The sequence below is a fragment of the Hemiscyllium ocellatum genome, chromosome 19 (genome assembly GCF_020745735.1).
Source record: "Hemiscyllium ocellatum isolate sHemOce1 chromosome 19, sHemOce1.pat.X.cur, whole genome shotgun sequence".
Lineage (NCBI taxonomy): Eukaryota > Metazoa > Chordata > Chondrichthyes > Orectolobiformes > Hemiscylliidae > Hemiscyllium > Hemiscyllium ocellatum.
The window spans coordinates 35,038,852-35,060,589 of NC_083419.1; the positions used below are offsets into that span (position 1 = coordinate 35,038,852).

General features: G+C 39.3%; 1 protein-coding gene across 1 annotated transcript in view; it reads right to left on the minus strand.

Moving 5' to 3' along the window:
- Positions 1-21,738, minus strand: part of znf277 (zinc finger protein 277) — a 77,417-nt gene that overhangs the window by 28,834 nt on the left and 26,845 nt on the right. Inside the window, exons 5-6 of the mRNA XM_060839819.1 lie at positions 4,205-4,296; positions 3,338-3,448 (exon numbers count right to left, since the gene is read on the minus strand). Of these exons, the coding sequence (XP_060695802.1) occupies positions 3,338-3,448; positions 4,205-4,296 (203 nt within the window). The remainder of the gene's footprint in view (positions 1-3,337; positions 3,449-4,204; positions 4,297-21,738) is intronic.

The following is a 21,738-nucleotide window of genomic DNA, read 5'->3' on the forward strand; positions in this document are numbered from 1 at the left end:
AAAATGTAGATAGTTTTAAACATGTTTATCACTGGCTGAGACATAGGTTTGGAATAAAGATGAGAAAAATTAAGGTACAAGAGAAAGTCATTTGTCAGTCAGATGTAAAAGTTGGATTCAACAGTGGAAAGTGGTGATTGAGGAAGTCAGCTGTTGAATTCAAAGCTGCAAATGCAGATTACTGGGTGCTGCTTAAATGGTAAAGATGCTGAATAAGTGACATATGCATATGAAAATGCTAAGAGGCATTTGTGGAGAAGGGACAGCCAGCAGGGATCACTGAACAAAAGACATCTGCATTTTCCTTTTCCACAAACAGTACTGAAACCAATCAGTATATTCAATGGCGATGCGTTGACATTATTTGTGGGATCATGCACAAAGAACGATGGCTGACAGCTTGTAAAATATTTGGGGTGCAGTTTTCTGGGCATTCAAAATCTAACTGATATCCTCTTCAGACGACCATTGGATTACAGAGAAAAGGCACGACTTGACTTTGTTCTTATGAGACTAATCTTTCTTTTGATGCTTTTTCACATTACTGGCAAGCAATAGGATCAAATTGTTCAATCCCCAGCAGGCCTAGGGAATGTCTTTCAGGGGGTTTTGAGTACAACCTCACTCCCAAAATACCAAGCTTGGAATACTGTCGCACTGCCAAGTGCCAATAACATTACATACTGAGGTATATCATCAGATCAGGCTGAAAGCAAAAGAATGGATAGCAGGAATATAGGAACAGTGGAAAAAATATCTCTTGTAAATATTGATACAGTCAAACCATTCTGCAATGTACAAACTTGGATGTCCAAAGTAAATTTATTCTTTGTTTCTTTGAGTTTGAGAGGACATTTTGAGGCCATTTTGGAAGATAGAACACTTTCACACCTATGTTTTCTTAAGCAGGCCTTCTCAAAAGGACAATATCAAGTGAGCAGTATTGTGTGTAGACTCTGCTGGGTGTAGAACTTTAGTTGAAATTTTCTTCTATTTTGCAGCTTTATCTGTGTACCTCTACCATTTCCTCTTCTTATTGCTCTTGTTCTGCCTCTATTTAAAACCAGTGGTCCTTATGGAAAGGATTTCCTGACAAGAGGATGGGAACTGAAGATTTTCCTTCTAAAACTGGTGATATGCAGGGAGAGATATTTCTAATTGTTTTAGTCAAAGTTCAGGTTTCAAAAGGTTTGTGGATGTACTTTGTGATTTGACAAATGATATGGGACAGGTCATGAGCACTAGGCCTAAAGTGAATCTGATGCAACTCTGGCATAAATGTGGTCATTTTAGAAAAAGCAGTTCTGCTGTAATTTGCATTCAAGTATATCATTTTACGTTGGCCACATTCTCTTTCGAGAACTATTTTGCTGGAATTTAACATGTATATCCAAGTAATACCTCCATTATACCTAGCTTTCACCTCAAAGTCACCAATTTTGAGGAGAAAGCATTTTGGAATTTTCTATGCACCCTTGATGGGCTTATTTTCAACAGTGAGAATTAATTGAGCATCTTATAAGATAATCATTGCAAAAGTTACAAAATTGGAAAATTGTAAAGAAATACATAAACAAACAAAAAAGTTTTCATGTTATTCTTTTGTGGGATATTGGCAAGGGCAGCATTTATTACCCATTTCTCATCACCAGTGAGAAGATGCCAGAGGAGTTTCTTGTACTACTGTAGTTGGTGTGTAGTTATAACAAAATAAAGATAATTATTGAGTCAATGTTTATTCTATTTACCAGCTGTTTGGTATGTTAACAACAATATTGGCATCACCTAAATTAAGGTTTATTCATTTTGGACTGGATGAAATGACCTGGAAGTTAAAATACATCAAACACAAAATTCTGGTTGATCTTGACAGTGTGCATGTGAAAAGGAAGTTTCCTCTTGTGGAAGATTCTAGAAATGGAGGGTCATTTTAAAAATGGGTCAAACATTTAAAACAGAGATGACCTGAAATACTTTCTGACAGAGGGCATGGATCATTGAGCTTTCTTCCCTTGGAAGGTACTGCAAACAGAGTCTTTGAATCTATATAAGGTGTGGGGAGGGGTATGTTTGGATAGGATATAAGCAAAGGCGTGAAAGGTTATTGGGAGAAGATAGAAATGCGGAGCTGTCAGATTTATCATGATCTTATTGAAAGGCAGAACAGATTTGCAGGGCTGAGTGGCTACTGCTGCTCCTATTCATATGTTCACATATACAACACACCATTGCCAGCACATTTATATTTGGATCCAATGAAATCCAGACAGAGTAATTTGCACGTTATCTCTTTTAATAAATTTTTAAGCGAGACTCAATAATTCTACATCCTGATAACGTGAAAAATAAAGTCTGAGATAACAAGGATATTAAAACTGTCAGATTTCTTATGGTTCTGTTCACAGTGAGGTGAGGCCATGCTGTTGCAAAGAAGAGTGAAAGGTGCATATTTCTCCTGAAATGTTTTGAATACAAGTGTGCATTAAGAAACTAAAATAAGTGTTGATTGTTGATGGAAAATAAAGTTTTTCACCTGTAACAGACAGATAGAGAAAAACATTTGTTTCTCACAAACTACAGTTAACCCAAATACTAAAAATCTATGGAAATAACATGAACAAAATGGCTGCTTTGGCCGAACAGCAGCATAGAAGCATGCACCTAACATTGATTCTGAGTAAGTTTGAAACTTATCTATTTGCATAGACATAAAGCTGGCTCACATTATTTACCAAGTGTGCAGAAGCACATTTTCAATGAGTTAAAGTTTTTGAGCAGTTGTACAAAAAAAAAGATTTAGGACCCTAGATACCCAAATTGACTTCATAATTTGGGAATAATGAAAAAAAAATCCTTGCATCCTCTTGAAAGATAAGGCAAAATGTGTAGGTAATATGGCCCTTGATATTATATAGGTGTATGATTACTTGAACAAAAAAATGAATTTCAAACCAAAATGAACATTTGTGTTGCTTTTCCGAAAAAAGAAACGCAAATGTCTAGTTTGATTCCGATACTTGCTCATCATCAATCTGAGAGAGGTTTATAAGGATTAAGCCCACAGTCAATTGGTTTGTGGTCTGATTGTTAAAGGATGTTCGAAACAATTTTGCAGTGGATCATGTTGGGACTCATTATCTTGAATCACTTGAAATGAAACGAAGGCAAACAAGAGCAATTGAAAGGAGAAGTGCATTATTTTCCAACACTTGCAATTGACAGGTAATCAAGAACTCAGCACTATGGCTAAGGCTCCATTTTTGTCTTCCACACACCGTTCAATGCAGCGTCACTGTTGTTTTCATGTATCTATTCAAAAAATTTAAAACATGCATACTTATCCATCTTTTTCTGCACCAAATCCAGGAATTCATTACAGTACACAATATTGTCTGGTAAGCCCACATTAAAAGAATGATCTTTAGCCATGTGGTTGAACAGAACAGCCCTGAATAAACAGATACAAAATAAAACTTGAAATATTATTTTTCACCCAGATCCTTACTTAACCTTGCATTTTTATAATGTCAAGCTGTATTAACATCGGCCATACTTTGGCTCACATTTTCCGTATGCTTCATTTCAAATTGTCTCTCTTGATACAAAAACAGAAGTTGCTGGAAAAATTCAGCAGGTCTCAGAATGGGTTTGAGTTCTGAGGAAGGGTCACTGAAACTGAAATGTTAACTCTGATTTCTCTCCACAGATACTGCCACACCCGCTGAGTTTTTCCAGCAATTTGTGATTTTGTTTTTGATTTCTAGCATTTGCAGTTCTTTTGGTTTTTGTTTACGTGCTCCACTCTCAAGAACAGGGTAAGGAGTCAGAATTGAAGTTGACATCAGTTATAGTGGGAAATAAATGTGTACGCTTGCTTGGCATTATTCTAAATCACACGAAAACCAACTGAGGTAACCAGTGTCAGCCCCAAACAAGTGTAATTCAAGAAAATATAGTTTTATACTTTGAAATTCTCAGTAATGAGGGAAATATGGTATAAACATTGCACAACAATTCAACAAATTAATCACAAATTGCAAACATTTTAATGTTTTGTAATATCAGCCTTGGCAAGGGGCTTACCATGGGTTACTAGGTGACTAGTTACAAATGGTTAATTGGGAGAAAACACTGGACAATTTCATCAAAATCACTTCAAAGTTCCCACAATTAAAAAAGCACAGCTGCTTCAGAAATTACAGACCTGTTTCCTGCAAATTCTTCACTACAAAACACACAGATACGGGCAAAGTTACTGTCATTCCTTTCCTGTTGTTGCTGTTCCAAAACCTCTTCCTGTAAAAAAGGAAATAAGTCAGAAAAGCTGACCACGTTACATTTATCATAGAGAACAATGAAGGAATAAACAGACAAGATTAAGCAATCATAAAGCTATTGCTGTTTGGATAATATGGATATCTGGTTGTAATCAAATGTGTTCTTGCACATCAAAAACAGTAAAGCACTGGAGAAACTCAGCAGCTTTGACAGCATTTGTAGAAATAAAAAGTTAAAATTGAACTTCATTAAAACTGATTGTTGCTGCGAAAAGTTGGTGTTTATGCGGATGATGGGATGGCTGGGGGTGGAGGCAGTGAATAGAATATACAGAAATGGTTCCCAAAGAGACATAGAGAGAGCACAAGAGAAACAGAGTGTGAGAGAGCACGAGCGAAACAGAGTGTGCGCGAGAGAGCGACAGAGAAGGTATAGATAAAGAGAGGTATAGATATAGAGAGACAGTTCCTGGGAAGGGTGCTAACGAGAAATATAAATAGTAGTAAGTGGGTTTGCTGTACGTGGGAGCAACTCAAAATTGGACCTGGGTGTAGGGGAGGATAATGAACACAGATGATGGCTTTCACGCTGTAAAATTGTTAAACTCACGATTAAGTATTGAAGCCTAAGGTACCACAGCAGAAGGTGAGGCGTTGTTCCTCCATCTTGCTCTGTGGCGGGCCTCATGCACACCTTCCATGTGAAGTAGCGAATTACTTGCACCATTCAATCTCATCTACTTTATTTGCTGTTCACAATATGGTTTCGTGTACACTTGGAAGATTGTGTGACAACTTCAACTTTTGTGTGTCCATAAAAGCAACCCTGAGCTTCCAGTTGTCTGTCGCTTAAACCCTTCACTGTGTTCCCATGGCAATATTTCTGTCTCAGGCCAGCTGCAGTGCTTCAGCGAGGCTCAATGTAAACTGGGAGAACAGCACCTCATTGCCCACACCTGAAATTTAAACATCCCGAGCAATTACCTCGTAGATCCACAGGTCAGAATAGCTATAGCATCATGATACACATCCTCTGCTATACATCTGGTCTTCAACAAATTGGACATTGAAGATTTGTGCCAATGTTACTGAATGTCAGCTCGTTTCAATTGAGGAGACTCAGAATGATGTCAGAACATTATGATTTCACCCTCATTATCCTTGACCGGACATAGAGCACTGAAGTACAGAGCAGTCCTGACAGAGCTCTGGCATATCTGTTTTATTCAATTAACCAAAAAATGAAGCCTTGTCAGGTTCCTGAATGTTCATAAAAGACTCCTGGGCACTATTTGAGAAGTAGGGAAATTGTGTGTGTTCTGGTTAACATTTGTCTCACCAAGAATAAATGCTGTGTCAGTTATTTGCTGGTTGTTCACCATGGTTTTTTTTCTGAACTCTATGCTTACCTGCATAACAATAGTTACAAGGAAGGTATTGTTTGTGCAGTGCTTTGAGGTGACCTGAGGTTCTACATGAATTAAAGATCTTTCTTTTGTTTTCCATAATATTTGAAAAGCTCTAGAAATATAATACAAAACGCATATTTGAGACTTATGACTTTAAGTCTCCATTATGTTTTAGCATTTTTAGGAGCAAACAGAAATTAGTCCACAGGCTTCAGTCCAAAAACTAGTGGATAACAGGAAATTCCTGTTATTTTAGGCTACACAAAAACAATCTTTTTTTCCTGACAAATTTGACATTTTGAACATCTGTAATATATTTTCACAGGAATGAAAGTTAATAATTTTTTTCTTTTGATGGTGTAAATATGCTTATATGTAAATGATTGTGTTAACTTTCCTAATTATGTTTTGAACTGTAATTAAATCCGTCTGCGCTACTTATTGGAATAGAATGCTATTGTGAAATAAGAATACACCATTACATTTTTGCATCTGGCACACATTTCTAAACATAGCTTAAGATCTGAATCATGCCTAACTTACAGAATTTGTACAGCGCAACAGAAGGCCACAAGGCCCATCTTTTTGCACTAGCTCTTTAAAAGAAGTTCACCTTGTGACATCTCCCACTTCTCCCGGTAACCCCACACATTCTTCCTTTTCAGTCAACTATCTAACTCTCTTGGAAGTCTCATTGTACCTGTCTATCAGTCTCTCAAATCTGAGCCACTATGAGTTGTTGCACCAAAAGCTTTTCCTCACATTACTTGGGCTTCTTACACTTAAAATGTGTGTCATCTCATAGTTAAGGTTTTCATGATAGTTTCTCTTATCTACTCTGTCCAGTCATGCTTTTAATGTCGGAGACAAATTCTGTGGGTAGGCATTTGCTCTGTTTTGCCCATAGAGTAGTTTTATTTATCAATAAACAATAGCTAAGTAATACGTAGTGGAACCGAACAGAGAACATCAAAAGAAAAGAGTAGGCTATTTGCACCGCATCTTTCAAATTCTCAAGTATTCCAAATTGCTATTCCAATTTGTGCATAGAAGGGGAGCACAAACAAGGAGATAAATTCAACCAGTGAAAATACCAAGTTCTTCCTGGAATTGGCATGCAGTGGGTGCTTGATTTATGATCATCTGACTTACGAATGTTCATATTACGAATGTAATCCCAAATAGGGGTGTAATGTAAAAGACAAACAAACATTTCCAGTACTTATGAACAGCTGTTTCACATTGTCCTGCACTATGTTCTGATTTGCATACAAATCGACTTGCACATGGAGCCAGAATAGATCCTATTCGCAAAACAGGGAGTGCCTGTATATTAATTTGAAGAGGCAAATAATACCTTGATTACTTGCTCACCTTAAAACCAATGCCTTGATTACTTCTTCTGGATTAGTGTTCAAACACAGTAAGTAGGGCTTGAACCCAGGGCTGCCTGACACACCACAGAGCTGAGGGTGGCCACACAACTGCAGTTTAAGTTGGATTTTATAATTTATTAGCAGTCAAAGACAATTTGGCCCAGTCCTACTCTGCAGCGTCTCTAAAATACATTCTCAATTGATCCTGTTAATCAACTCCTTCTATTACTGGGATTGTATTATAGACCCCCCAATAGTCAGAGGGAAATTGAGAAACAAACTTGTAAGAAGATCTCAGCTATTTGTAGGAATAATAGGGTAGTTATGGTAGGGGATTTTAACTTTCCAAACATTGACTGGGACTGCCATCGTATTAAAGGTTTAAATGGAGAGGAATTTGTTAAGAGTGTACAAGAAAATTTTCTGATTCAGTATGTGGATGTATCTACTAGAGAAGGTGCAAACCTTGACCTACTCTTGGGAAATAAGGCAGGGCAGGTGACTGAGGTGTCAGTGGGGGAGCACTTTGGGGCCAACGACCATAATTCTATTTGTTTTAAAATCGTGATGGAAAAGAATAGACCAGATCTAAAAGTTGAAGTTCTAAATTAGAGAAAGGCCAATTTTGACGGTAAGAACTTTCAAAAGCTGATTGGAGGCAGATGTTCGCAGGTAAAGGGACGACTGGAAAATGGGATGCCTTCAGAAAATCCAGAGAATGTATATTCCTGTCAGGGTGAAAGGGAAGGCTGGTAGGTATAGGGAATTCTGGATGACTAAAGAAATTGAGGGTTTGGTTAAGAAAAAGAAAGAAGCATTTGTCAGGTATAGACAGGAGAGATCGAGTGAATGCTTAGAAGAGTATAAAGAAAGTAGGAGCGTACTTAACAGGGAAATCAGGAGGGCAAAACGGGGACATGAGACAGCTTTGGCAAATAGAATGAAGGAAAATCCAAAAGGTTTTTACAAATATATTAAGGACAAAAGGGTAACTAGGGAGAAAGTAGGGCGCCTCAAAAGATCAGCAAGGCAGCCTTTGTGTGGAGCCACAGAAAATGGGAGAGATACTAAATGAATATTTTGCATCAGTATTTACTGTGGAAAAGGATATGGAAGATATAGACTGTAGGGAAATAGAAGGTGACATCTTGCAAAATGTCCAGATTACAGAGGAAGAAGTGCTGAATGTCTTGAAACTGTTAAAGGTGGATAAATCCCCAGGACCTGATAAGGTGTACCCGAGAACACTTTGGGAAGCTAGAGAAGTGATTGCTGGGCCTCTTGCTAAGATATTTGTATCATTGATGGTTACAGGTGAGGTGTGGAAGACTGGAGGTTGGCAAACGTGGTACCACTGTTTAAGAAGGGTGGTAAAGACAAGCCAGGAACTACAGACCGGTGAGCCTGACCACAGTGGTGGGCAAGTTATTGGAGGGAATCCTGAGGGACAGGATGTACATGTATTTGGAAAGGCAAGGACTGATTCGGGATAGTCAACATGGCTTTGTGCATGGGAAATCATGCTCACAAAGTTGATTGAGTTTTTTGAGGAAGTAACAAAGAAGACTGATGAGGGCAGGGCAGTAGATGTGATCTATATGGACTTCAGTCAGGCGTTCGACAAGGTTCCCCATGGGAGACTGATTAGCAAGGTTAGATCTCATGGAATACAGGGAGAACTAGCCATTTAGATACAGAACTGGCTCAAAGGTAGAAGACAGAGGGTGGTGATGGAAGGTTGTTTTTCAGACTGCAGGCCTGTGACAGTGGAGTGCCCCAAGGATCGGTGCTGGGTCCTCTACTTTTTGTCATTTACATAAATGACTTGGATGCGAGCATAAGAGTAAGTTTGCAGATGACACCAAAATTGGAGGTGTAGTGGACAGCAAAGAGGGTTACCTCAGACTGCAACAGGATCTTGACCAGATGGGCCAATGGGCTGAGGAGTGGCAGATGGAATTTAATTCAGATAAATGCGAGGTGCTGCATTTTGGGAAAGCAAATCTTAGCAGGACTAATACACTTAATGGTAAGGTCCTAGGGAGTGTTGCTGAACAAAAGAGACCTTGGAGTGCAGGTTCATAGCTCCTTGAAAGTGGAGTCGCAGGTAGATAGGATAGTGAAGAAGGCATTTGGTATGCTTTTCTTTTCTTTATTGGTCAGAGTATTGAGTACAGGAATTGGGAGGACGTGTTGCGGCTGTACAGGACATTGGTTAGGCCACTTTTGGAATACTGCGTGCAATTCTGGTCTCCTTCCTATCGGAGAGATGTTGTGAAATTTGAAACGATTCAGAAAAGATCTACAAGGATGTTGCCAGGGTTGGAGGATCTGAGCTACAGGGAGAAGCTGAACAAGCTGGGGCTGTTTTCCCTGGAGCATTGGAGGCTATGGGGTGACCTTATAGAGGTTTACAAAATTATGAGGGGCATGGATAGGATAAATAGGCAAAGTCTTTTCCCTGGGGTCGGGGAGTCCAGAACTAAAGGGCATAGGTTTAGGGTGAGAGGGGAAAGATATAAAAGAGACCTAAGGGACAACTTTTTCACACAGAAGGTGGTAAGTGTATGGAATGAGCTGCCAGAGGAAGTGGTGCAGGCTGGTACAATTGCAACATTGAAGAGGCATTTGGATGGCTATATATATAGGAAGGGTTTGAAGAGATATGGGCTGGGTACTGGCAGGTGGGATTAGATTGGGTTCGGATATCTGGTCGGCATGGACGGGTTGGACCAAAGGGTCTGTTTCCAAGCTGTACATCTCTATGACTCTAATTGAGCCTTACAGATTATTTGCTTCAACATTTCTCCAGTTACTTTTAAAAGAGATTATAAATTCTCCTCATATAATTATAGCAGAGCCTGAAGTTGCTGCAATGTGACATGATATACAAATGAACAATAGCCATCAAGGGATTAGGATGTTGGGGCAGGGGGGTCAGGGTAAAATTGAGGGAAGGAAGAGAGTGAGACACACACACGTGCAAATTCACTGCAAGTAAATAATGGAAGTGTTCCCGCTGATCAGTGAATGGGGATCAAAGTGAGGCAAAGCTAGAAGAAATAATGGGGAAGGGAAGAGACATATTTTTCCAAGAGCTATTGGACGAATCTAAATTTCCTGGAAATACAGAGCAGAATTTAGTCTTGGTATTGGGTAATTAGCACCAGTCTCCGGATGGAGAAAACGTGACAGATACAAACACCCATCAGACAGTTCGTGGGACGATACCAGGCTTTCCTAGGATCCAGAGACATGTGTCCCACACAGAAGACCTACAATGAAAGGCTTGCAGTTCTCCATTGCTGGCAGAGGTAGTTGCTCAGGAAGACAAAAGAGACTGGGAACTTTAGTTCAGGATGCTCTTACGGATAACATGCAGGCTCAGTGGCAGCTGGGAAGATAAATATGATGTTAACATTCATGTCTAGGAGGGTTAGAATACAAGAACAGTAATGTGCTGTTGAGTCTGCATAAAGCTCTGGTCAGACTGCATTTGGAATATTTTCAGCAGGTTTGAGCCCTGTATCCAAGGAAAAATTTGCTGGTGTTGGAGGGAGTCCAGGGGAGATTTATAAGAATGACCCTGGGATGAAAAGCTGGTCATGTGAAGAGCGGTTGAGGACTCTCAGTCTGTACTCGATGGGATTTAGAAGGATGAGGGAGAGAATCTGACTGACAGACTTGAATAGGATAGACATGGATAAAAATGTTTTCACTTGGAGGAGAAACTAGAACAACCCTTTAGAAGAAGTGAGATGATGAGGAACCCATTGCCACGTCATTGAGCGTATTTAAGACAGAGATGGACAGGCTCTTGATTGGTAAGGGGATCAAAGGTTGTGAGGACAAGGCAGGAGAATGGGATTGAGAAACATTTCAATCATGATTGAATGGTGAAACAGACCCAATGGGTTGAATGGTCTAACTCTGCTCCTATCTTATGGTCTTAAGATGCATTCTGGGAGGTTTAAGGAGGGAGGAATGTACAGAATGGCTGATGAGTCACTACGGAGTACTGAGGAACAATGAGGTCTTAATATCAAAGTCCAAAGATCCCTGAAGGTGTCAGCACAGTGGGAGAGGAGGTGGTTTATGGGGTGCTTCTCTTCGTTTGCTGGGGCACAGAATACAAGAGCAAGAACATCTTATTACAACTTTATAAAACATTGGTTAGGCCACATTCAGAATACTGTGTGCAGTTCTGGTTGCCATACTATCATAAGGATGTGATTGCACTAGAGAGGGGGTAGAAGAGATTCACCAGGATGCAGCCTGGGATGAAAACTCTCAAATAGGAGGACAGACTCGATAGGCTGGGTTTGTTGTCCTTATAGCAGAGGAGGCGGGGAGGGGAATCTGATTGAGATATACAAAATTATGAGAGGCTGGGGATTGTGACAATCTTTTCCCCATTGCAGACACCCTTAAGACCAGAGGGCATATGTTTACAGCAAGGAATAAGTTATTTAGAAGAGATCTGAAAGAAATGTTTTTTTCATTCACAGAGTAGAAGAGACATTGATGGTGCTGCCTGAGACTGTGGTGGAGGCAGATACTTTTGCAACATATATGAAACATCTGGATGAACACTTAAAATGCTAGGGCACAGTCGTTATGGACCAAGTGCAGGTAAATGGGAATAGTGCTTGTCCGTCAGCACAGACATGATAGGGTGCATGATCTGTTTCTATGCCATATGATTGTAATGATTCGAAGGACTAAAAGGTAAAAATAATAATTTGGAGTTGAACTGAAATATGAAATAAAATCTTTATGATATAAACTAGAGAAAAACTATTATTAATAATGACTAATAGATATCCTGAACAGTAAGATTATGACTCTAATCCTTTTAAATTCCACATACATCTTAGATATTCACGATTAATAAAAGTAATCGTAAGTTAATAGTCAAACTGCAGTTGCACACACCGTAGACTATACTTTAAATGTTTGATTTAGTCAAGGTAAGTCTTAAGCAGACACTTATGACACAAGAGATTGCTGCATCTCAGCAAAACTCTTAGCTTGCAAGAGACTGGAATTCCTCTTTCCAAAATCAAGCCTTGGACACTCTGAAACCATTGACTTAGACTGCCTCAATGTCTGCTCATAACTTGGGAGTACAATCTCTTCGAGTAAAAAGTGAGGTCTGCAGATGCTGGAGATCAGAGCTGAAAATGTGTTGCTGGTTAAAGCGCAGCAGGTCAGGCAGCATCCAAGGAACAGGAAATTCGACGTTTCGGGCATAAGCCTGATGGAAATTCAAAACGTCGAATTTCCTGTTCCTTGGATGCTGCCTGACCTGCTGCGCTTTAACCAGCAACACATTTTCAGTACAATCTCTTCTCCAGTGACCAAGGTCCCTCAGATTCCTGGGAGTGCTCCAATGAGTTTATTTACTGTTTCAATTTTTAAGATGGGTAGCTTCAACAAGCTGCTGCTGAATTTCTTTAAACTCCAATCTTTCTCAGCTGCATCAGCAAATTGTGCTTGTGGACTAAGTTCACCCTATTCTCAGTTATGCTATGGTTTTCAGGGCCTTCTCCTGCCTAACAGCAATACCTGAACCTACCTTTTAGCTCTCGCATTCACCTTCAAAATGCAACTAACTTCTCCCAATAAACTCAACACCAGATTATATGAAAACAGAGGACCTTAAGATATAACCTCTCCATGTACCCTACACTGCTCAAGCTGTCTTTAACTTAAGAGTTTTCTGAATGCTTTAAGCTAAATTAGCTCTAATGCCCTCTGAGCTGTTGTTAATGCATCTCCAGCTAAGCAAGCTACCTGCCTTTTTAAACTCCATCTCTTCTATTCTGATTCTATTAAATGGACATTGTATTTGCTTTAGGTGTTCTGATGATCACTCAAGCCCAGCATTTTGATAACCTTATCTTGCTGACTGTTTGCCTCTTAAAACAATATGACCCCAATTGTTTAATTCCATGAAACTCTGAAATGCTTCAATTGCACTATTCTATTTTCTACCAACTTCAATATCTCACAAAATTATATACTAAAACACATGAAAACAATATTTGCAATACCAAGCCATCTTGCCATTAGATGTATTTGACATGCTTCAGGATTTAACAATCAGCAGCCTGCTCCATGATAAATTGAAAATAAATGGGAGTATTTCATATTGCATCTTCCATAGCTGCATTGTGCTAAGAAACTCATTTCAATGGGAAAATATGAGCACAACCAAACATCATTCTAATTTTGCCACACTTCCAACACATGGATGCCTAAATATAAGTGTCCAACCCAAAGTAGTTGCTTTTTTAAAAACATCTGATTTGCCTTGAACTTTTCATCTTATATTTAACATGCTTACAAATATTTGCATCTGCTGCACAATTAATCAGCCAACTTGGCAACAATAATAGAAAACAAGGGAGTCTTAAGCAAATGGAAACTTAACTCCTGCTAGGACAGATCTAACAGAATGCATTTCAATTACTGAAGTACAGAATCATCTTTAATAATATTATTTATATTGACAAATGCTAGTTTCCTGGCAAAGATGCAGATTAAAGTTGACAAAAATCAGCTGTTTAGGGATAATACAGCAATGATGCACTACATCTCAATCTCAGGTTTCTGACAGCACATGTACCAGCATAATTTTTTTTAATGCAAAGTTTTTAAAAATGATTATTGCTCTTCACAATTCTTAATCACGAAAGAGAAAAAAAAACACTCATTTTACAAATGTCAATGCTGAAATCTCTTTGGCAACAGACTCCATTAAGATGGCTGTCAATGCAGGAGCACGGAGGCAGCTTGGGACAAATGAGCAGAAAGAAATGAATTAGCAGGCTTCGTGAATAAGAAAATAATTGAACAATAATGTGAACAAGTGTAACTTTCAAGAGGGAGGTTGAGGATATAGATCCACAAACTTCATGAGGAACCAGAAGTAAAAAATATTCTGGATTTTATATACAGCAACGGTTAATAAAGTGAAATGGTCATGATAAATCTATACAGAATAGGTTATAGAATTGCCTGTGGTTTAGGGAAATCCACAGGAGTGAGGATCTTTGAAGGCTTGAAAAATGTATGAATAGAAAACTAGGCTGAGACGATAAAGTTACAATAACAGGTTTGAAAAACAAGGGCTGCACACAGTGAGTAGAGAATAGTAACAGAATACCTAAAGCTAGTCTTCAAAGCTTGAGGAGACTTATATATGGTAAATAACAAAACACTTATTTTCACTGTTTGGTACATGCAAAAGTGGACATCAACTTGCAGATAAATCAAAGCAGAAGTTCAAAGTCAAAGTACTGGACAATGGAAAGTATTATATTTGGTGCTTTAAGCAGAAGTAGAGACAGTTGAGAAATAGACATATTATAAAGTTGAAGGAAAGAACAGGTGAATGGTATGACAGTCAATGGTTCCAATGTGAAAGTAGTTTTCACAAAGGCAAAGTACTGTCATTAAGAAGCAACAAATACTATTCCAACACAGCCCGAGAAACTAGCTGCTTCTTTAATAGCTTTTCTGTCATCTTAAGAAGTGCAAATGTCTACTGATGATTGCACAGATTTCATTTCCATTCATAACACCATAAATAAAGAAATTCTCTTTGCCCAGATGGAACAAGACCATTCAGGCTTGGGATGAGAAGCGATGAGTAATATTTATATCTCACAAGTTTTCGGCCAACAGCTATTTACAAAAAGATAGTCCAATCATTTTCCCTCCACATTCAATCACATTATCCTTCCAGAATCCTCCATAATCATCATCTTTGGGCCTATAATGCACCAGAAATTTAATTGAACTAGTTAATAAACATTGAAGTTACACTTGATGGGTTTGGAACTTTGTGGCAACAAAATGACCTCTGTGACATTAACTGCTATACATATATTTTAATGCCATTTATTTTAAGTTGAGTTTTGAATTTTGGGGTAGAAACACATGGATTTTCTGTGTATCTGAAGTTAATTATTAATTCGTAAAAATTTTTGGAGACATGTGATCTGTTTAAACACAGTATATGAGGGCAACCCTGGCAGCATGATAGGACTGTGGTTACTTTAGGATTTTATTATGTGAGCAGGATGAACCATTCGCATTTATAGTCTGTTAGAAACCTCTAGACTTAGGGAGATTTCTTTAGCTTAAAGGAAACATCAATAGCAGATATGAAGATTTCTGTTTCAGTTTAACTTTCAATTAGACAGTTCTGTAAAGTCTTTGTATGTATAGACCAGTGCTCCTGTGAAAGGCAGAACATAGTAAACTAGATTATCTTTGAGCAAATGTTTGTGATATTTGCAGACCAGAAGTGCTGAGATAAAACCCTCAAGAGGATGAAAATTGGAGTCTGTTTAAACTCAGGTATACGACTGTTCCAGGAATAAGCTAATCAGAGGAGGTTGCAGTCTAGGAGTTAAAGTCACAATTAAATTAACTCTAACTACTTCGAGAATGTGATTCTGGTGTGAGCATTGTACAAGAGTTGACACTGTGTACTGCACAAGGTATATGTTTTTTTTGTACAGGAGTGCTTTAGGATTAATGGAATTACACTTCCACTATGTTTAAAACTCTCTAATTACTGTTCTAAGTAAATAAAAGTTTATTTTAGAACTTCATTTCTTTTGCTTAATAAACTTCTGTTTTATTGTTAAAACAAAATCTGTAATACAGCACGTTTCTATCTCAAAGAAAGATCAACTCATTAAATCAAAAACACGATCTATCAAGCCAGGTTTCTGTCTGGAAGCTGACTTGTCCAGAAATAACATTCGCTGAGATCATAACACCTCTGAATTACAGAATGCTTGTCCACTACCTGCAAGGCACAAGTCAAGAGTTGGAATACTCTTCGTTTGCCTCAAGGAACACAGCTCCAATACTCAAGTAGTTTCAAAACAACCAGAAAAAAGCAGTTTTCTTAACTGTAGCCCATCCACAGTGGACCACAGCATCAATAATGTATACCATGCACAAATGTATTGGACTGAGAGTCTGGTGCTGGAAAAGCACAGCAGGTCAAACTGCATCTGAGAAGCAGGAGAATCAACATTTTGGGTATAAGCTTTTCATCACTGGAGCAACTCACCAAGGCACAAACTCTAGCTTAGACAGATGAGGGCAGCGGACACATGGGGGAATAACAACTGTAAGCTCCCCCCAAACCATACACGCAACTGACATTTTATGTATTCATGGGATGCAGCTGAAGAATGCTGCTGACTACCATCTACTGGAGGATAATTAAGATTGGACAATAATTCTTGGCCACGCAGTGACATCCTTCATAGCATGAACAAATAAAACACCAATAGGGTGTTTTAAAAAAACTAATACGACATCTGTATTCTGATTTTAACAGTAAAAGACTTTCAGAGACATAAAAAGATTTTATTGTAAATGTATTACATAATAAAAACATCAGTTTCAAGCTTCCTACTTGACTTTTTCCCTGTCTAGCAACCAACACCAACTGGGTAAGAACTCAGCATTTAAAAAAAACCTCATGATCAATTAACAAATAATAAATACTACGACAAGAACCAAAAGCTAAAAACAGAAAACAAAGCAAGTGGGGGGGGAGGCAGAAATAATGCATCCTGGCTTTTCTAGTGCCCACTAATTCTAGAAAATCTTGAGGATACCTGTGGACACTCTGTGCTCTCTGTCCAAGGGGGTCAAGCCGCAGCATAATTGTGGAAGAGGGGCACTCATGTCAGGGTTCATGACCCCTTCCACAGCCCACTGCCTGGGCCTATGAGAACTCAACATCCTTTTTTTAAAAAAGTCAACCTGTTCCAAAACATACGTCTGAAGCAGGTGGGACCTTGACCACAGGTCTTCTGACGCAGAGGTCAGAACACCACCACTATACTACAAGATTCCCCCTAAAAACTAGAACTTTTTGAAACATTCAAATCTCATCCACTCACCCAAATCATTAAATAAAATACAAACTAACAAGAACTACCCACAAGAGCAGTGCAGCAACTACAAAATAGGAAAGAGGCATTGGGAGTGCATAGTATTCTTGCTTTATTTTTCATGCTACACAGGATGTCACTTGAATGGCCAGGAATTATTGCCCAATTCAAATTATCCTTCAGAAGATGGGAGAGAGCAACATTCTTAAGGAGGAAGAGATGGGAATGTTTAAACTAAAATGAGGCTGAAGGGGAAAATAAAGTACTCCAACTCCCATTGTGTCCAAATATGTGACTCTAAAGGCATAAGCAGATTTAGCAGCCTCCAATGTGGTAGCTTGTCAAAGGCTTTTTGGGAATCCAGATAAATCACTTCCACTGGCTCTTCTTTGACGAACACGCTCATCACCACCTGAAAGAATTCTACCAGATCTGTCATGCATTACTCTCCTTTCACAAAGCTGTGCAGATGCAGCCCTATGGTGTACCATGCACTTCCAACATCTCGTTCTTAATAATGGACTCTAAAATCTTACAAATAACCAAAGTCAGGCTAACCAGGTCCTGACAGCGATATTAATTTATGATCAGTTAACTATCTCCCATGGATTTCTGGCAGTCATTCATTATCGGTTTTCACATCAGGCCTGCATTTTCCAAATTTAGAAATCTACTAAAGGTACCATATTCTTCAAATTGTCTTTCAGCCATTCTATGCTTATTTAAAGTTTGGGAGAAGATTTGTAGCTCGGGTGCTCGTTGTTGTGGTTCTGTTCGCCGAGCTGAGAATTAGTGTTGCAGATGTTTCGTCCCCTGTCTAGGTGACATGCACAGTGCTTGGGAGCCTCCTGTGAAGCGCTTCTGTGATGCTTCCTCCGGCATTTATATTGATTTGTACATGCCGCTTCCAGTTGTCAGTTCCAGCTATCCGCTGCAGTGGCCGGTATGTTGGGTCCAGGTCGATGTGCTTATTGATTGAATCTGTGGATGAGTGCTATGCCTCTAGGAATTCCCTGGCTGTTCTGTTTGGCTTATCCTATAATAGTAGTGTTGTCCCAGTCGAATTCATGTTGCTTGTCATCTGAGTGTGTGGCTACTAAGGATAGCTGGTCATGTCATTTCATGGCTAGTTGGTGTTCATGGATACGGATCGTTAGCTGTCTTCCTGTTTGTCCTATGCAGTGTTTTGTGCAGTCCTTGCATGGGATTTTGTACACTACATTGCTTTTGCTCATGCTGGGTATCAGGTCCTTCATCCTGGTGAGTTGTTGCCTGAGAGTGGCTGTCAGTTTGTGTATGAGTCCCAGTGGTCGCAGTAGTCTGGCCGTCAGTTCAGAAATGTTTTTGATGTATGGTAGTATGGCTAGTCCTTTGGGTTGTGGCATGTCCTCATTGCGTTGTCTTTCCCATAGGCATCTGTTGATGAAAACCAATGTAGTGTACAAAATCCCATGCAAGGACTGCACAAAACACTACATAGGACAAACAGGAAGACAGCTAATGGTCTGCATCCATGAACACCAACTAGCCACGAAACGACATGACCAGCTATCCTTAGTAGCCACACACTCAGATGACAAGCAACATGAGTTCGACTGGGACAACACTACTACTATAGGACAAGCCAAACAGAGAACAGCCAGGGAATTCCTAGAGGCATGGCACTCATCCAGTTTCAATCAATAAGCACATCGACCTGGACCCAACATACCGGCCACTGCAGCGGACAGCTGGAACTGACAACCGGAAGCGGCAGGTACAAATTACTATAAATGCCGGAGGAAACATCACAGAAGCGCTTCACAGAAGCGCTTCACAGGAGGCTCCCAAGCACTGAAGATGTCACCTAGATAGGGGTCAAAACATCTGCAACACAAATTCCCAGCTTGGCGAACAGAACCACAACATTCTATGCTTATATATACAGCTGTGTCTAGGCCCCTTTGACTCACACAATCAGTAATCACAGGCTTCCATTCTCTTTGTCATTGAAGAACTCTCAGGAGCTGGAAATGACTGTCTTCCGAAATTTATTTTGAGAGTGGCAATCATTGTTCAAAATGCAAATCAAAATTAAAACCAAATTTCTGTGCATGAGCTTTAAATGTAACTGAGCAGTTTAAATGCCAGCACAAACTCCAAAATTTTTCAATTAAATTTCTTTAGCCTTGGACGTAACCCCTCAAACTTCAGTACTGATGGTCAACCTTATTAAATTTATCAAACATTAACCATGTCTCGTAAGCTTTCAACAAGCCATCCTTTTTGAAAACGTCCATAAATCATATTAAAATCTCTAATCCAGCTCTGGTATTCAAGTCCGTTAGGTGCAGTTCCAAAAACACTGGACTTCTAATTTTACTTTGTCCTATTAAGGATAAAGCTAAAATCATATCTTGCTTCTTCCATGTTACAGAAGTCACTGAGTTCACATCTCCACCTCATTCTTCCATTACTTTTATGGCTCCAATTCCAAACCTTCTAATGGATAAACATAACTGGTGTTTTGCAACACGACTCAACCATTTCACTTTAAAATGCTGTGCTGCTGCCAGAAACAGGAATTACCTTCTACTTTATTTTCCCAACTGAAAAGAGGGAGGTTAATCCTCTGCTACTATGTTTTGTTCACGAATACACACATCATGAATTAGGCAGCAAAAGGCTTTCAGGGATTAACAAAAGTTTGTCTGTAAACCTATAGCACAGTATCAATTTTAGTTTCCACCTTTCACTTCTGGACTCCTAGGAGAAGAGGTAGGGTGTTAAATCAAAACGATGTTGGATGGAGAAGAATATGAACTCCAGCCATGTGGGGCCCACCTCTCTCCAAAAACTTTGATGGTGCTTGGTGGACACGGTGTACTCTCTCTCCAAGGATACAACTGCAGCAGCAGAAGAAAGGTTGGCTGTCATGATTTACCACCTCCTCCGTGACCCACTGCCTGAAAGAATTCAGATGTTAAATACAAAATCCAGTGACTTCAGTCCTATGAGCTCTCAATCAATTCTGGAGTTCATGTGTGCCTTAAATGGGATGTGCATTTTTGACTAACATGGGTACAGGTGTAGTACAGAAATTTAAAGCAAAGGTACCACTGTAATCTGACAGTTCAACTAAGATAAACAGATGAAAATATTGGGGGGATCAACTGAAGTAACTTAAAGAAAGGTGCATAGCTACAAAAGTATCAATGTTGCTATTTTTCATATTGTAGCATATGGAGTCAGCACTGCTGATTATTTACAGCACTTGCTTCAGAACAACAGTGTTTTGATTCTGTTTTTGTTTTAGAGAATTTGGTGATGGAATATTTTAAAGTTTGTGGTTTGGAGGGAGGTTTGGTCAAAAAGCTGTGGATCAAGAATCTCCGAATTGGACAGTGAGAAAGGTTAACAAAGGAAATTAGGTGGAGAAATGGCAGATGGAGTTTAATTTGGCTAAGTGCAAGGTGATATATTTTGGGAGGCCAATTCCAAAAGGAAAGTATATTGCAAATGGCAGGACCCTTAAAAACACTGATCAACAGAGGAATCTGGAGGTGCAAGTCTATAGCTTCCTGAAAGTGGCAAGTTGGTAAGGAAGGCGTGCAGCATGCTTGCCTTTATCAGTCCAAACATTATACAAAAATTGGCAAGTCATGTTGGGACTGCATAAAAACTTTAGTTAGTACACATTTGGAATATTGTGTGCAGTTCTGGCCCTCACACTATAGGAGGGAGGATGTGGAGGCTTTGGAGAGGGTGCAAAAGAGGATATTGCCTGGATTGGAGTGGATTAATGATAAGGAGAAGTTGGACAAACTTGGATTGGTATATAAAGTTAAGAAAGGCATGGAGAGGGTGGATAGTCAAGAGTCTCTTTCCCAGGGTGGAAATGTTAAATATCAGGTATCAGAGGGGGAAAATTCAAGGGAAATGTGTAAGGTAAGATTTTTACCTGTCATAGGTATCTGGAACACACTACCAAGGGAGTAATTAGTAGCAAATTTGATAGCAATGTTTAAAAGGCATTCAGATAGACATGTGAGCAGGCAGGGAATAGAGCAATACGATCCATGGTGCAGGCAGACGGGATTAGTTTAGAATGGCATCATGGCTGGCAGAGATGGTGAGCTAAAGGGCCTGCTCATGTACTGTACTGTTTTATGTTCTGTGTAACACAGGAAACTCAGTAGTTAATTTGTGCATTGCATTGACCCCAACAGGACCGTGATAATGCCGAGTACAATTTTTAAAAAAATTCAAATTCATGGATAGAGACTTTAGCTGTTTTTTAAAAAAGATTCAGTAGCATAACTTTTTATGTCTACCTTGGAAAATAGATAGCAGCTTGGTTCAAGTCTCATTCTAAAAAAATGGCAAATGAGCTAGTGGAGCAGTCTTGCAGTACTGCATTTAGAGTGTCAACCTTTTTTTTTGTATTTGAGTGTTTGGCATCCGTGATGAACTTACAACCTCTTCAGAGGTAACAGTGCTCCAAAGTGAGCCAGCGTTTGCCATCCAAAGTTGAGCACAGTTCCTAAATATTTCCTGTAGAAACATTGGTTTCTTCAATGTGGAGATCCATATACACAAATGTTATCGTACAGGGGATCAGTTAACTACAGTGTGCGCTTATGGTTGAGACCCATCCAATCCAGAAGTGCACTTTCTTCAGTGGTGATGGGATAACCATCAGGTACAAGACAAGCTAGTTGTAGCACCCTGAAGTGCAGTTGTGACCAACATAAATGAGGGATCA